We start from the raw sequence: 18,269 nt of genomic DNA, 5'->3' as shown, positions 1-18,269 counted from the left end.
TCATTCTTCAATTTTTCGAACCCTAAACCTTAAGAGGCGATTTTTCAAAGACCAAATCTTCCCCAAATCATAGGTAAGTGATTCCTAACTCTTTTCTTTCAATCTTTTACATCTTATTACAAGATTTCAACCTAGAATCTAGAATTTTTATGGTGAAATTATGATTTTTGGGTAGAACTTATGAATTTCGGAAATTTGAGGATTTAGATCCCAATTTGAGGTCGAATTCCAAAACTAATTACATATTCGGGCTCGGGGGTGAATGGGTAGATGGATTTTGGTCCGAACCTCGGGTTTTGACCAAGCGGGCCCGGGGTTAATTTTTGACTTTTTGGAGAAAAAATTTGGGAAATCTGTAATTGTTCATTAAACTTGATTCCTTTAGCAATGTTTGATATTATTGAGTCATTTTGAATGATACGAGTGATTTGGAGGTGAATTCCAAAGGAAAAGTTGTGATTGAGAATTAAGTGGCCTTCGGAGCAAGGTAAGTGTTGTGTCTAACCCTGACTTGAGGAAATTAGGAACCTTAGATTACTTGCTAAGTGAAATTCATGTGAGCGGCGTATATGTGAGGTGACGAGTACTTATGCGCCGCCAATTTACCCGTTTTTCCATGTTTCTCTATTTTTCTTGTATTGTCTCATTCCTATGCCTAATTGCTACATGTTATACTAGTGTTGTTCAGTTTATCGTTCTTATTATGTTTACGGAATTTCTGGTGATAATTGAGTTTTTATTTTAAGTTGAGATTGATATTATAGAACCAAATGTTGAAGTAAGGTTTGTACTTGTTATTCTATCTCCCTGTTGTTATTTATGCATTACATTATGGTAAGGGAGAGTGTTAATGCACGAAGGGTGACGCCATGCCATATTGTGAGTGTTAATGCACGAAAGGTAATGCCGTGCCATATTGTGAGTGTTAATGCACGAAGGGTGATGCCGTGCCATATTGTGAGTATTAATGCACGAACGGTGATGTCGTGCCATGATATTAGAGTTAATGCACGAAGGGTGATGCCGTGCCATTTCTATTAATTTTATGGTGAGATTGAGAGTAAAAGCATGAAGGCTGATGCCGTGCATTTTTCCTTACTGTATTCTCTATTCCTGTCGATTCATGGTATATTGATTGCTCCGGTGATCATTTTGTTGTAGTTCTTTATCTTGTATTCCCCTGAGTATGATTCCCCTCCCGACATTTCCTGTTTAGTTCTCCATTTCTGTTATTTGCATATACACTCTTAAATTGTACATGTTGATTTGTAGGTGCCTTGCCTTAGCCTCGTCACTACTTCGTCGAGGTTAGGCTCGACACTTACCAGTACATGGGGTCGGTTCTACTGATACTGCACTCTGCAGTTTCTGCGCAGATTTTGATACCGGCTTGGGTTGATCGAGATTTTTGCTATTAATTCACTGTCCGGAGACTCAAGGTAGATCTGTCGGCGTTCACAGACCTTGAAGTCCCCGTCTATCTTTTCTATTCTACTATTTTTTTCGTTGAGACAGTTGTATTTCTTTCAGACTATTACTTGTCGTAAATTCTAAAATACTCGTGAATTATGAATCCAGATCGTGTTGGTAGTAATTAATACAGTTTTATGATATTCCGCACATATTATATTTTATCTTAATTAATTATTGTTAATTAATAAATAGAAATAAGGAATTGGTTTAATGATTCTCAAACTTTGGCTTGCCTAGCAAGTGAAATGTTAGGCGCCATCACGGTCCCATCGGTGGGAAATTTTGGGTTATGACAGGAATTCTTCTGATGATGGTCTGTTTTCAAACAAGTCGGCTTGGCACCTAATTAGATCAAACTAGCAAAAAAGTGATTTTTTAAAGTAAGTTTGGCATCATTCTACCTCTTTTAAAATGTCCTTCCTAACTTGGAGACTTCTTAAAAGAAAACTCCCGTTTGATGACATGATTGGTTGGTTTGGTACTAACATCGCTTCTAGATGCTCTTGCTGTAGTGTCCCACAGATTGAGACTGTGCAACATGTGTTCGTGGAAAGTGAGGCAGCTATGTTTATTTGGAAGGCAATGGGCAACCCGCTGGGAATTGGGCATCAACAGACCCTGTTTCTGTCATCTTCAAAAACTGGTGGGAAGGAAAAGCAAAGAACAGAGTTCATAGCTTGATTCTCCAAGTAGCACCAACAGTCATATAATGGGAGAGTTGGAAACAGAGAAGCTCTTGTAGATATGGCACGCAGAAGAAATTTCATCTTAACTTCATGAAACATCAAGTTATATGGACTATCAAATCCATAATCTCCAAATTAATGCCAAATGGAGGCGTCTATCAACACTGGCCTAACTTATGCAGCAGGATAGAGAAGTTGAGACCTGTTTAAACTTGGAAACAAGTTCAATGGCATCCTCCTCTATATGACACTATCAAAGTTAACACTGATGGTAGTTATATAAAGGAAAGCGGGAAAGCTGGCATAGCAGGGATAATCAGATATGGGAATGGTAACTGTATCATGGCCTTTGCTATGCCTGTTAACTGTGATAGCAATAACATGGCCAAAGCCTTAGCTGCGGAGTTTGGAGAGAAATGGTGCAACCAATTAGGTTTTACTAATTTTGCTCTCGAACTAGACTCAACTGTCATGGTTAACATGATCAACCAAAGAGGAACAAAGAACATGAAACTAAAGATGGTGGTGGATAGGATTATAAAAGTTGTCCAATATGCAAATGCGACTGTTCAACACTGCTATAGAGAGGGCAACCAAGTAGCCGATGCCTTAGCTAAACTAGCCTCCACCTCCAGTACAAGGTTGATCTGCCACTCTTTCGGCCAGTTACCAAAGGAAGCTAAAAGCACCTTCATTCTGGATAAAAGGCAAATGCCTAGTATCAAAATAAAATATGATAAGTGCAACTTTTTTGTTAGTTGATTATGTATATATATACACTGGCAATAGAGAAGACTTTGTATACCTCCTACTGTTTTTTGGGTGATAAAAATTACCATGTTGTATTACGTTATTGAGGTAAGGCCAAACCCCCCTCACTGCAATTTTTTTGAAATACAACACGCTCAGACCTCTGTCTGGCGTATTTCAAAAAAAAAAAATTTATTGGAGCATTCAAAACTTATAAGTCCAAGTTTGAAATAATACGTTAAATGATAAAATTATAAAAAAAAATTTAAAAATATTTATCAACTACACTACAATAAGCATTTTTATTTATTAAATATAGTTAAAACTTATATACATGTAATGTCAGGTTGGTTTGGTTTCGGTTTAACTTTTTAAAGTTAAAACCAAACCAATTATAGTTGGTTTTTTTTTCTAACACCAAACCAAATCATAGTCGGGGTTTTTTCTCAGTTTGACTCGGATTATCGGGTTGGTGCGATTTATCGGTTTTCTTTGTACACCTCTACCACATACTATCGAAAGAAAATCGAAGATCCAATAGTACTCAATGGAGTAAAAGTGATTAAATTGTTGAAGATATTGAGGAATTCTCAATTCAATAATAAATAATTAATGAAAGAAAACTTTTAAACCATCACTTATCATATTGTTACGTATCCTAATCAAGATTTCTTATACTAGGCAAAAGAACCGCTAATCTAGACAAGAATCAAGATTCTTTGCAAATAAAAAGTTATGCTGACGTGTCCTACTTTCACTAAAAAATTTAGAGCAAATCCATAAAAACATAACCATGCTATCCAAAAAACTAAATATTGTTACCCTGATTTAATTGCTACGGTTATCAATTATGTAGTAGCTATACCACACACGGAGTAATTTAAAAGTAAGCATTATCTAAGACTAACTAATGTTGAATGTAATTAGTATTCCAAAAAAGTACAGCAAACAAAAAGGGAAGGATTATCAAGAAATTACAAATAGGGTAAAATTAAAGGATATTGAGTAGATGACTTTGCCTATTTTTGATTAATTAAAATTAAAACCCTCATTTCTTTTTAACATAGGTCAGTTTTCAAAGTCTCTGGTTACTTGGTCTGTGGTGGCAAAGCTGAGGATTCCGTGCATTGCATTACTGTTGGAGATCCATGTCTATGCAGAAGTTCACGTGCCAACTCTTGAAGATCGCCGCTGCCACCTCCGGTAGTCGACGGTGACATCTCTACCGGAGCTCTAGCGCCGCCGCCAAATTGGCGTGGGTCCATAGGCGGCGGCCGTGGCTGCTGCATTGCCCAAGAGGGTTGAACCATTGGGTCAAAAAGTGAGGATAAATCATATGCTGCTGGCAATATTGAAGTTCCTGCTGTTGGCAAGTCTGCTATGGAGAGTGCTGGCTGTGGCGGTAGCAGTGTCTGTGGTTGTTGTGACGGCGGCTGCGGCGGCGGTGTTGGAAGCTCTAGGGTTGCAAGGTGGGCTTGTAAGTATGAGAGTTCTGCTTGTAAATTCACTACCTGAGTTGATAAAAAATTATACGCTGTCAGTCCACAGAAATTAAACGTTTTCTTTACTAACATACTATACCTGAAAAATGAACAATATAATTTCGTGGATCACTAGTGGCAGAATTAATTATGCTTTGATTTTTTTATTATTTAAAAACCACCTAATTATTTGGAAGAGAAAAAACTAAACTTACATGATGCATGAGTGACTCTCACAAAGAGTCGAGATTTTGATTACATGAAAAAATTTGCTTTATCCAAATTTAAAGAAAAAGGTATATATTGCATGCTATATAGTCTAAATAACCATTTTGTAATCATGGGGTGCCTTTCTGTTACCAGGAAAGAAGGAAAAGCAATTTTAGGTAAATGCATTCTGAGTGATCTATTTGGCTAAGTTTCTATAGAAGAATTTGGTACGGGTGATAAAAGGGATAATTAATCTCGGGATTAAATTTTAGATGAGTTTATTCTATGTTTGGTTGAGATAAAATCGTAGTATAACTAATTAATCTCGGAATTAGTTATCCCGTGATTGAAGTGTTATTTTTATCCCTATAAGAGGGTGGGATAACAATCCGGGATAACTTGTTTCCCAACCAAATGACCCCTAGTGAAAGAGGAAGGAGAGGTTTCGTGATTCAAATTTTCTAGGGTGATTTACAAAAATAGCCAGATTTACAAGTGATAATTGAAAAATAGCCATAGTTTCAAAAGTAATCGAAATTTAGCCATTTTTTATTTAAAGATAAATCTGAACGAAAACATTATTCAAAATCCGAAAAATATTCCAGCATAATATACTGGAGTTCGAATTTTTTACATGTGAACTTCCAGCATAATATACTGGAGTTCCAGCATAGTATACTGGAGTTCCAGCATAATATGCTGGAAGTTCATACATATGTGCTCCAATCTCCAATAAATTATGCTGGAACTTTTCGTATGCTGGAGTTCCAGCATAATATGCTGGAAGTTCATACACGGGTACACCAATCTCCAGTATATTATGCTGGAACTTTCCGTGTTGCAGCAAAATAGTGACTATTTTTCATTGACTTTGCACACGCTGACTATTTTTCAACTACCAGTCCGAAAACTAGATCGCCCGTGCTATTTTCATAATTTTTTAGTTTAAAAGTTTTATAGCTTTTCAAAATTGCGTGAAGTTATCAAAGTGTTCATATTACAAGAAATTTAGTCGCTTTTGTCCAAAACATATATTTATCTTAAAAAATTCATCAAATATTTACAATTTATTAATTTAGAACTCATAAATTTCAAATCTTAAGTCAAGAGTTCAAAAAAAAAAAAGTAAATATAAAATATAAAGCTCAAGTATAAGGCACACAAAGTGAGGTGGGGGATAAACTTTTCTTATAAGAATGACAAAATCATCCAAGGGCTGGTGTTCTATAGGTCCCGTATATACTTCACATTTTCCATACTTATGCATTTTTCAAATACACATTTAAGTAATGGTAAACTTTGGGATCTGTGCATTACTGACAAATTCAAGGGAATAGAAGTTGATTTAGGTTCTTTTGGGAAGCATAAAAGTCATCTAACAAATTCCCTCTTCTCAATACTCCAAATGATAAATAAAAAGGGAGGAATGAAAAAATGCAAGAAGCAAATAACCTTCAAAGTCAACCAGCAGACACGGAGAATAATCTAATTAAATCTCTAATACAAGTGAATTATTGAAGTGGAACTTTAATTAAAAATATCTTAAATCCATTTAAAGGATCAAAATTATCATCAATTTCTAAGATATTTGATATCAAGAAAAATATAGTGTATGCCTTATGTTTTCAGAAGAAATCGGCCGGTTTACTTTTACAAATGTTAAATTTTAGATTATCGAAAAATTTAAGGGAAAATTCAGTGGTGACCTCCATACAGATTTGCCTTAATGTGAAAGCAACTGAATGCAGCGAACACAAACATATTACACTGTTAATTAACGTTAAAAAAGTTTTAAAAGGACAGTTTATCAAAATAAGCAGACATAATTCACTATACTAATTGAAGAACCAAAATTAAGTCAAGTTGTTAACCGGATGTAAGGAGAGAGAAAAAGATAGGGCTAAAGAAAGCTTTTAAAATTTTTATTATTATCCTAGTTGAGGAGTATCGGTTTCAACATGCTTCTTAGAGAAGCAACAAAAGAGTGGTCATTGTCCCTTGTGCTAAAAATAACCAAAATATATTATATTTTCATTTTGCTCCAAAGAAAAAACAGACTGATTTTTTTGTTTTAGTTAAAGAGAAGAATATTTCTATGAATTTTGAATAAGGAGAAGAAGGGGAAGAAATGGAGATTTTAGGCCTATGCCGACCATTTCCTTAATAACAGCAAAATTCAAAGAGATATGCAAGAGAAAAAGTAGAGGTACTGTTGCCCATATCATCATAAGTTAATCAATCAAACAACTTATTGATTTCAGCAAAGTATAAAACTGTTCCCCAAATGCAACACATCATGGTCCATTTCCCCTTTGTACAAGAAAATCTTGTTCAAGATCTAAGTACATTATTTTCACTCACTTATATATAGGTGTTTAATTAAGTTTATTGAACACAAAAAATGTTAGACAATTTACATATGCCAACTCAAAATCTTAAAACATACTCATCGCAACCTTAAGAAGTCTTTACTTTTGACAGCCAATGCCAGATCCAAGACCATGTTCCTCAATTAGCAAGAAGGCTTTATTTCCTACATACATTTCTTCTTTGCTTTCTTCACACAAAACATTAATTAATGCGTGAAAGCTGTCTCTTTTCACTCGTCCTAAAATTTTGAGTCTTTTGAAAAAAAATTAATGAATATGGTATTCTTTTTTAAGATCATCATAATCTTAAATAAATTCCTTTGAACTTTGGGAAAATCTGAACAGGACCTGGGACTTAAGAGTGTTTAATTCAGAGTTGATCATATTCGTAACGCATGGAGAAAATGGTTTAAAAAATAATGGAGATTCTTGAATACGCATATGGGGTTGTGCTTTGTATTTATTCTACATATGAAAACATAACGTGGAAGTAGAGTGAAGGCATTGATAATCAGTTGTTGGAGAAGTTCTAAAAGAAGAAGCAAAACGATTTGTAACGGAAGAAGAGAGGAGTGCCTTTATTTTACCAACTTTGTTGATAAGACAGACTTTGAATAATTAAAAAAAGCAACCCCCACGAGTTAAAACTATTCTTGAGGAGGACAAATGAGTCTTTTTCAAGAACCAAATTAAAGTTCAGATAATGAGTGTTAACCAATCTATAGTCATGGCAAGAAACACTGTTGAGTCTTCACTTTGATATATGAATTTAACTTATATACGCTGATAATACGTACAGTTTAATATATAAGTTTACCTGTTGTTGAAGAGCGAAGATGTGAGCAACACAGCCATAGACAGGATCTCGGAGTCGAGCTTGAGCTTCATAACAAATGGTGACAACAGCATCAAGACGTTTGTGGACAGGAATGTGAAGGAGAAGCTTTGAAACATTGCTAGCTCCAAATACTTTGTGGACAGCTGCAAAATGGGCTGCACCTTGTTCTGAATCAAAATAAGGTGCAAATATGCAACCAGCTACACACTTCCTTCTCAAGAATTTACAAGCACCACATGGCCCTCCTCCACCACCACCCCCGGTGCTACTACTGCCACTGGTTCCACCACCAACTCCTCCTCCGCCTGTGGCGGTGATCCCGCCTCCAGTGCAACTACTAGGATTATTTGAGCTCATGTTTTTGGAGAATTCACCTCTTTTGGAACTTGATATAACATAATTTGAAGGGGTTCTAGAGAAGAAGAAGAAGAAGAAGAAGAATAATAGAGGGAGTACTTACTAGGGTTTGGTTGGTGGTATTTGTTGGTATTAATTTTTTTTATTTTTTTTATTTTGAGTTTTGTTGAAGTGTGTATATTAGTGGAGAGGGGGGGTGTTTTAAACACTAAATGAAGCCTTTAAAGCCACGCGATGAAGCAAACTCCATTTAGCTGCTTGCGTGAAGCAAACATGCGATAAGCCAACTGCCTTTTTATTTATCTTCCTTCCTCTCGTGAGTTTTGGCCTTTGCTAGCTAGCATTAGCAACACCCCCTCATGTTTTTCTTTTTCTTTTCTTTCTTCTAGCAATAATAACCTATTTTTCTTTTGGCTCTCTTTTTATACCACTTTTGATGTAATACAAGAAGAATACATCCAATCTTGCTTTATACTAGAAAAAAACCATTGCTATATAACACAAACTTACAAACTAAGAGAATAGTTTTTGGAGAGAGAGAGAGATGTTGAAACGTGTCAATGGGAGTGTCTATATTAGCCTTTCTCTGCGTGTTTCAAGCTGCGTAGAGGGCAAAAGACGCCAACTATATCTCTCCTTTTCGACGTTGAAAAGGAATTCATTCTACCTCATCTTTTCATTCTTTTATAAATTTTCATTAAAAAAAATCCAAATAGAAACGGCTTTATACGCTTTTTCTATACAAAAGAGTTTGTTGGAATGACATAATTACCTAAAAAGCTACTTAACTGGTTTATTATTACTCTACTAGTATAAGATTTATATATTTAGGCGTATTGTTTTCTTTCGTTTCTTTCCTAGAGTGTTAGTATAAGAATTAAGGAGTGTGAAAATTTTTAAGCCTATACATGCTGATATGTACTAGTACACTAATATTATAAATTTATGGTGATTATTGTATATTAATGTTTACATCAAACATGTCAAGTTGTCGCGAAATTGAAAAGGAAAAGATGGGAAATCAAGAAGGTAAGGAAGAAAGTAACAATTTTGTATTAAAAATAACATTTGTAGCAAAATCATTATCATAGATTCTTGTCCATTGTCTAACCATATCTAGATTTGCTAAGTTGGTATTGCAGCACTTGAAATAACTACATCAAAATGAAAAGATGGGGTGATATTGACAGCCATCCTTTTTTGTTTTAATTTTAGATTTTCTCATTCAAGCTACTAAATAATTTGCTATTTATTTATCTTAGTCCACTTAAAGTGAATTCCTATAGATTGTATTTTTCCCCTTGTAGAAAAATTGTGAAGACTTGAATACGTATGAAGATTAACCATAAAAATATTTTGTCCAGGAGGAACTTTATTGTTTTATTTAGCCGAATAATCAATCATATCGTGTCAACAAATTAACCAAAATGTATGTTTTCAAAAAAGAGTATATTCATAGATTTACCACCTTGGCTTCACTATCTATTCTTTCTCTAATGTGATCCATTTTTTCTTCCATTTTGTTGCAGTTTTTCATTCAAATGCTCAAGATTAATTTCACATTATAAGATGCATGAAAAGATATGGTTAGGTTGTGCTCTTGACGTGCATGATTCTAAATATATGATTGATCTAATGATGAAGAATGTTTATCGATACGCATATGACTAGTTTTACTTTTAAAAATTTAGCCGGTTACTTCATTAATTTTATAAAAAGTCAAATCATTCATAGCATAAAAGTATTAAACTTTTAAGTGTTTGATTGTGAAAAGAATCATTATACTAGGTATAAAGTCACCAAATGCCAATTACATATAACTCCCTAATAAAGCTTGTATTGATACTATATCAGGTAAAAGGGTAAGTGGCTCGCTATAACGATAAAAATAATTTATAGTGTAATTCTTTTACCGTACCGGTCGATATTAGTTAAATCCCAACTTTTATTATTCACGCCAACTTTAAAATGTGTTACAGAATTTCTTGTAAAGTTTATATGCATGGCATATAATACAAATTGTTTCATTTTCGCTCAATTAATTTTCACTTCATTAATAGGTTGACTTGGCTTACAATGGAATGCATATTCTTTGGTTTAAATCGTAATTTGGACAAAGTGGTAGTTACTTTACAGCATAACACTTTTGTTTACTCTTAAATCATAGACGTACGTCACTTAAAAAAAGTAAAGTTACTAAGACTGTTAATTATTGTGCTACTAATCTTTTGTCCTTGTATAACAGTTTGTAAGACGCCAATTAAGAAACGATGAGTATATATATAGACGTGGTATATCATCCTATATATATATATATATATATATATATATATATATATGTATCACCCAAATACTTGCATAGCTTAGTACTCTCATCCCTTTGAAGAAAAACAAGAACTAATCTAATATCAATTTAGAAAAAACTACTATGTAATGTCATTGCTTTTCTATGTTCATAAATTTATTCATCGTGCTTTTGATTTCTTTGTCATGCATGGGACTTAGAAGCTAGCTAGTTGCCTTGGGAATTCTATCAAACATTATGAAAAATGAATTCAATATAGCTTTTCTAATATAGTTCCAATTTGATAATTACGCTTCTACATCTTTTTTGTTAGCTTTAATTTTGACAAATAGTTTTTGAAGCTTTCACAACATTAATTACACCAAGTATATATTAGCTGGCCGGCCTCGAAGCACCAGGAAAGTTTTGGTTTAGATTTCTCACCTAATTGATTTAATCACTTTTTCAATATTTGGCTATGTTTTTAAAAAGTATTTTTGTGTCTTTTTTTTCAAGAGTAAAATTAAAAATAACTTCTACCCCTATTTTTTTGGGGAAAAGCTACTTCTTTCAGCTTTGGAAAAACAACTTATGCTTCTATTTAAAGGTATTTATTTTCTCCTAAAAGCTTTGCCAAGCACCCCAACTCTCTAAACATTCTATAAGTTGCAGTAGGCATAATCAATAATGAGAGACGAATCCAGAATTCAAAGTTTTATGGGTTCAACTTTAAGATTTTTAGTATTGAATCCATTATATTTTTAAAGCTATGAGTTCAAATCTATTATTTGTTCTAATTTTAATGAATTTTTACACATAAAAAAAGTTATGAATTCAATTGAATTCGTCTATTTTATTACCTTGCATCCGCCCCTGTCAATAGTTCTATGAACACAGAAGAAGGGTCCGGCAACAAAAGCATCATTTCATATGGAACTTTCTGAGTATTTGTATATAATTTACCTAATCAGTCACCTTTACATACATTTTGACCCAAGAAAATGATCACAAATTCAATAAGATCAATTCTTTAAATATTGTAAATGGTTGTTGAGTGTGAGTGTTTACATATAATACTTTCATTTTACTTACAAAAGTGGAAATTCCATCTGGTTGAGATGAGGATTGAAGAAGAAATTAAAACTGGAAAGGAATTATGTGTAATTAGATCCAAAAGTTGGACGTAATTGTCACTTAACAAAATTTGGAAGAGAGTCCAAAGTTAACTCTAACTCCAACTTCTTCTTTTTTATATAAAAGAGGAAAGTCAAAGGGGACAGTTCGGCGTTCAAAGCACTAAGCAGCCTGTGAGGCGTTTCATTTGTGGTTCCAATAGGAAGATGCCACGTCGGATTTCGTGATGCCAAACGTAACGGCCACAGTATGAATGATCTCACCACATCTACAATAAGTTGCATAACAGTAATAAAATGAGTTGAGTAATTAAAAATGTTAAAAAAGAATGAATTTCAATCTATTACCTCATCGACCCCTTTGGCGGTAAAATTTTTTTTACAGTTTAAATTGATAATAGTCCTAATAGTTAAAGAAAATCTAAGTCGTACAAATTGAGAATCATTAACAGTTAGTAACGGCGCTAAAGACCGCGCCGTCCGATTCTTGTCTCAAGCGTGTGGTGTGTGAAGGAAGCAAAGGACAGGAAGGCTTTTCTTGGACCCACAGCTGACACGCCACGTGTCACCGTGAAATCCCTTAAATGACCGCTTGCTTACGTTAGAACAGTCGGTTCACCAAACACAAGAAGCTCAAGGCATAGTACTGACTACTGACTCATCTCATTCAGTGAGGTCACCTTTTTATTACTATTGTGTTTTTTCTTTTCCTCTTCTAATCGACACCATGACACGTCTAGCTACTCTAATTTGCAAGTTTCAACGGTTAAGCAAAAATCTTAACCGACCGTTTGGTTCGAAGACAAATTATGCGAGGATTAATTTTTCGACCAAAAGTATAATTTTTAGTTAAAACAGTTAAATTTATATAATAATGAGTTTAACTTAGTTAATAATAGTATTTTTAGATTTTTCGAAAACTAGCCGTTACAGCTTCGTCAATGGTGCTCGACCTCGACATTGTTGACATCTCGACCACGAATCTTGCTGTTTCCTGGCCGACCTCGACTGATGATGACTCGAAGACTCTTCCTTTGATGTTATCTTATCTTAAATATTCTAGGGCAGATTTTAACCCATATAGTTAGTCCCTCCGTTTATTGAGGGCGGCCTCAGGCGGGCTTGATGAACGGATTCTGTTTAGTGTGGTTGAAACGATTGGACGAGTTGACCGAGTCGTGACGATTGGGGCGAGTAGGCAGCGTGACCCTTTGTGAACCGCAAACTCTTGAGTTATGAGTTCCATGAATCAGGGTGACGTCATGCGTCATTAAGACGCGTTTTCCCGTTGTGTTACTTCGTTTTGCGTGCGTCTTTTGATTGAATATGCCGTTTCGATTACAGTGCCAGGTAATGATGAATTAATTCATTAGTTCTGACGCTTGAATTTCTATAAATAGGGGTGTATGGGTATAGCTTTAACCTTTACGAAATCCTTGCATAAAAAATTATGTACCTTCTTCCTCCTCCTCTATTGTTGTGCATTTTTTCTTCCTGTTCCAACGATCTCTATCTTTTTCGGCTCTCCGTTGGTTGATACCTTCCTTCCTCTTGTTGAAAATATGTCTAACGTACCTTCAGGGCCCAGCGGGGGAAGTGACCCGGTCCCACTGGCAATTCTCTTTCCTCCTCATGCAGAGAGCGTTGCTACTGCTATAGAGGATGGAAGCTTCCCGACTGTGGAAGAGATAGTTCCTCGCAACCCCGACGTTAGGTCTGATTTCTCAAAGTAGCCTAAAGCCGAGCCTAGAACCTTTAAATTGATGATGACGGAGGCCGATTTGTCAAAGCTTAAAGCCAAGTACGGCCTTCCCGACCACGTCGAATTGATTCCCGCCGGATGAGATGCGGTGCAGCATCACCGTCATGGGTATTGCACATTCTACGCCTACCCCATTCACGTCGTCTACATTTTTCCTCTCCTCCATCTGGCGCAGGAATTCTGTCGCTTCTACGGCATTTGCCCGGCTCAACTCACTCCTTATGTTTACAAGCTCATATGGATGTTCACCAAGTTCGCTGAATCGGCCGGGGTCGAGATCACACTTCGACATTTGATGCATTTGTTCGCCCTCAGCTTTTACAGAGGGACAATGCTGAATCTCCGCCACCGAGGGGGCAAATACCTGGTGTTGAAGATGGACGATAAGGCTAACTGCCAGTTCTGGATCAACATCTTCTTCATTAGAATTGAAGATGTAGTAGTCAACGTTGACAACTTCCCTAAAGCCTGGAATTGCACTCATAAGTGGCTCGCTCCCTTGCACGTAGGTATGGTTTACTTTGCTTAGTTGTGGATTCTGACCCCTTGTCCTTTTTTTGTGCATCCAAGACCTCGCATCCCTCTTTGGTCGAGGACATTTCTGGTTGGGTCGGCCAACTCCTCCCTCACATCACGGGAATTCACGAGTGGCCGGGCTTCTTCAAGAGGTTTGGACCGGCTCCCCTTTTAACCGGTAAGTTACTTTTGTCTTTATTTTGTTGGTTATTTCTTTATGTGGTTGTTTTCGCTAACTTTCTTATCTTTTTGTGCTTCCCTTGATTTTAGCTAGGGGGTCTTCGAGGAGGTCGAGAGCCCCCACGCCTGCATTTATTAAGAGGAAAATTTCGGCCTCTTCGGCTCTTGCCTCTTCTCCGACCGCGACTGATTTGGGTCATTCCTCAGTCCCACTTACTTCTACTTCCGCATCAACTCCTTCTTTATTTTTGGAGACTTCTGCAGTTGAAGCCTCAGTTTCTCCCTTGTATGGTCTTATAGACGAAGAGGAGCAATCGCGCTAGGTACCGGGGACCTAATGCCCCGTAAAAGGAGATTAGTGGACATGGACGTTGGGGCTTCCTGGGTTGTTGATTCGGTGATGGATGACTTCATGGTTCATGAGATGGAGACTATCGTCATAGACGGTGATGTCAGACCGACGTCTGAGTTTTCGAGGTTGGCGGAGGCCGCCGAGTGTGTATCTCTTCCTTCTGCGATAATCGAAACCAAAGGGCCGGCAGCTAGGACTAATACTTCGCGGCATGAGGGGCCGTCGACCTCACAACTGACTGATGATGCTTCTTCGCGAGTCGATGGGATAGGCAAAGGCGTTGCTGAAGACTGCTATGAGACGGGTTCAGGCATCGATGTTGCAGAGCTGAGGATGATGGTTGAAGGATTTACCCAGCTCGAGGTGAGGCTGGAAGGATCTACGCGGACCATTGTGATCCCTATGGATCGTGATCTAATCAAAAATACAGAGAACGTGGTCCCTTCCCTTGGCCCCCTTACCTCCGACGTGGAGGGTGAAACCCTGAAAGAGCTGGACGATGTTACTTTATCGAGGAGCATAGCCGACCTTGCTCTCAGGGTAAGTATTTCAGGACTTAATTTTTCTGTCTGTTAGTTCGAGTGAGGTCGAACATAACCTAAATTTGAATTCGGGCGAGAGTTGGTAGGTGTTAGTTCGAGCGAAGTCGAACATAACCTAAATTGATTATGGCCGAGGGACGATAGGTGTTAGTTCGAACAATGTCGAACATTACCTGAATTCAATTTCGGTCGAGGGTCGGTAGGTGTGAGTTCGAACAAGATCGAACATAACCTAAATTTAGAAAGATGTGCTGATAAGTGCAAAGATTGTCTAAACCATAAACTTTAAGCATTATTGCTTTGGTCATATACTTGGATAAATACCAATAAACTTCAAGCATTGTTGCTTTGGTCATATACTAGGAGAAATTTATAAATTTCCGGCCGTTGGCTAGCATTCCAGTCCCAGTCTATCTAGTCTCTTCATTGGTTGACCAGGAGAGTGCTTGAGAGGTCGAGCAATAAACAAGTCGTCCCGGTCCCGTCTTTGCGTACTTCGACTTGATGTGTTCCCTTCGTCGCCTCGTTAAAAACCTCCTTGAGAAAACCCAATTGGGACAAAACTCAAGTGAGGAAAAAAGAGTATGTCTCGGGGGACGCTTTATCTCTTAAAAGTTGAAGTACATGAGATAGGTAATATTCCAGTTGTTTGGTTGTAGCTTTCCTTCCATTGTTTCTAGTTGGAATGAACCTTTGTTTGGAGCCGTCCCAATTTGTTCCTAGTTTACCTTCCCATTGGTCTTTGCTCGCTTGTGTTTTAGCTTTAAGTACGTAGTCCCTGAATTTGAGCGGTCTGACATTTGCCTTCTTGTTATAATAGCGTTCTGCTTGTTGGTTTTGGGCGATCATCTTTATGTAGGCCATATCTCTCCGTATGTCGACTTCGTCGAGTTCCTATTTTCGACCATCATCATTTCTTGTACCGCTCTCGTGGGAATACCTCAGACTGGGCTCACCGACCTCGAGTGGTATTACTACCTCAGTCCCATAGACCAAAGAGTATGGTATCTCTCATGTGCTCGTTTTTGGAGTTGTTCGATAAGCCCACAGTACTTCTGGTAATATTTCCAGCCACATTCCCTTGGCGTCTTCAAGTTTTTTCTTTATGATGTTCAATATCGACTTGTTGGAGGACTCCGCTTACCCGTTGCCTGCGGGGTGGTATGGCATCGAGAGTATCCTTTTGATATGCCATTTCTCAAAGAACTCATCGGTTTTCTTTCCCGTTAATTGGGGTCCGTCGTCGTAACCGATCTCTTTGGGAAGGCCGAACCTGCATATGATGTTCCTCCATATAAAGGTGATTACTTCATGTTCACATATTTTGGCAAATGCTCCTGCTTCCACCCACTTATAGAAATAGTCAGTTGAAAGCAAATGGAATCGTACGTTACCTCGCCTTTCCGAGAGGGGGCCCACGATGTCCATTCCCCATTTGATGAACGGCCAAGGTGAGGTGACCGAGTGAAGGTGTTCACTCGCTTGGTGAATCATCAGAGCATACTTTTGGCATTGCTCACATTTTTTTTATGAAGTTTGCGGCCTCCTTTTTCATGGTGGGCCACTAATATCCTGTCGGTATGAGTGATAAGTAGGGATTTTGACTACTTATTAGCGCCTTTTAACTTTTATTTTAGTCTAAAAGCATTGAATTGTGTGCCCGAAACTAATGAAATTATGCAAATTTTCAGGAATGCTGGAAGTTGGGCTCCCGAGATGAAATCCTACTAAAAAAGGAGCAGTCTAAGCACAAGGCAATAACGGGCACAAAGGCATAAAATATGCGATCCGTGGAAGGAATTCTGCGGTCGTAGAAGAAATCGCAGACCGCAGAATTCCATCTGCGGCCGCAACCAAAGAAGGAAAAATCTGCAGACATTTGTGCAAATTGCGAACCACACATGAAATGTGCAGCCACAAAAGTTGGGCTAGGAGTCAAGATCAGAGAGTATGAAAATTACCAAGTCCAGAACTTTAGTGAATTGCGGACCACACAACATTTGTGTGCTGCAGAAGATTGTCTTGCGGCCGCAACCCTAACATTACGGACAACAGAAAAGTTGCTTCGCGACCATAGTTCAGAATTGTGCGGTCGCAGAACCTCCCGAGGGGTATATTTGTCTGAGATTTTCAGCCTTGTATAAATAGACGAGTTTCACACAATTAGGTCAATTTTGAACCTCTGCAATTACTGTAGTCGTTTTTCTTTGCCATTTTTGGAAGTTTACTTTACTTTGGTGTATTTTACAATAGTTTTAATCATTTTAAGTTTTCATTATTAGTTTAATTAGTCTTTCTTCTTCATTCTTTTCAAACCCAATTATGAGTAGCTAAATTTTACTAGGGTTGTGATCCAACTCTAGTGTGTAAACCTTATGGGTATTTAATTTAGTGTTTATTTATGATTGAGTGTTTATTATTTAGCTTAGTTTATTCTTTAATTTGTAGAATTAATGGTTGCAAACATTAGTTCATGCCTACTTGACTTAGTCTTTACTTGAGAAAGAGAGACCTAGTCTAGGATAATTTGTCTAACAAGGAATTGGGTCAATCGAGATATTGATTTACCCAATTAAAGGGTTCAACCTAGAGATAGTAATAAACCAACTTGAGCTTTTATCAATTGTTTTGTATGATACCTATTTGGTCTTGAGAAAGCCAAATTGGACAAAACCACTCTCTGATTGAGAGGTATCGAGTGGGCAATTTTGAGTTGATAGCTATAATACACCATAATCAACAGAACAAGCATTGAAGTCTTTATCCCATTAGGCAAACGCCTAGGTAATGGTCGCAACCCTAGGCTTTTTATCAATTTGAAAAAACCCTAAAAAATAATTATCTCTAGTCTTCTTTCTTTATTTTACAATCAATAGAGTAGAATTAGAAATAGACTACCAATATTTAACTGGAAGTGCAATCTAGATAGTTCAATCACGCGCATTGAAATATATACCCCTCACTCCCATCTTAGCTCCATGTGGATTCGACCCTGACTCTTAGTTGAGTTTCTATAATGATAAACGGCCATTTCATACCTTTTTTGATGTGTGCATTTGGACGCGATCAATAAGGCATATGACCAGAGCCCGATTGCCGGAGTGAGATCCATAATGGCCCTCGTAGACCTCTTCAAAGACGCGCAGCATTTGGTCTGGGCCCAAGCATTTTGCCAGATGACCGCCATAAGTTCTCTTATACAGGTTGTTGTGGATGATATTGCACCTAGCCACTTGCATTCTTAGTTTCTTGGATTCTTTTTTATCATATGGGAGTGTGACGTCCAGCAAATAGGTAATAATACGATTTCGCCAATCCCAAGTTAAGTTTATGGTT

The 18,269-nt window shown here is 37.1% G+C and overlaps 1 protein-coding gene across 1 annotated transcript; it reads right to left on the bottom strand.

Annotated features, from left to right (window-relative positions):
• Positions 1-3,785: 3,785 nt before the first annotated feature.
• LOC107831331 (LOB domain-containing protein 30-like) lies at positions 3,786-8,617 on the bottom strand. The gene is made up of 2 exons (XM_016659092.2): positions 7,787-8,617; positions 3,786-4,420 (listed from the first exon to the last, which is right to left on the bottom strand). Exons 1-2 carry the CDS (start codon positions 8,162-8,164, stop codon positions 3,998-4,000), a joined length of 801 nt encoding a protein of 266 aa, XP_016514578.1. The 5' UTR covers positions 8,165-8,617; the 3' UTR covers positions 3,786-3,997.
• Positions 8,618-18,269: the final 9,652 nt, after the last annotated feature.

The sequence above is a fragment of the Nicotiana tabacum genome, chromosome 19 (assembly GCF_000715075.1).
Source record: "Nicotiana tabacum cultivar K326 chromosome 19, ASM71507v2, whole genome shotgun sequence".
Classification (NCBI taxonomy): domain Eukaryota; kingdom Viridiplantae; phylum Streptophyta; class Magnoliopsida; order Solanales; family Solanaceae; genus Nicotiana; species Nicotiana tabacum.
Note: the sequence above shows the minus strand (reverse complement) of the source record. Positions and strands in the feature narration are given on the sequence as shown.

Bases quoted from the DNA above. Each gene is read 5' to 3' on its own strand.
- LOC107831331 (XM_016659092.2), bottom strand. From the start codon at position 8,164: ATGAGCTCAAATAATCCTAGTAGTTGCACTGGAGGCGGGATCACCGCC. The intron at 4,421-7,786 runs GTAAACTTATAT...TTATCAACTCAG, and splicing joins TCTTCGCTCTTCAACAACAG to GTAGTGAATTTACAAGCAGA.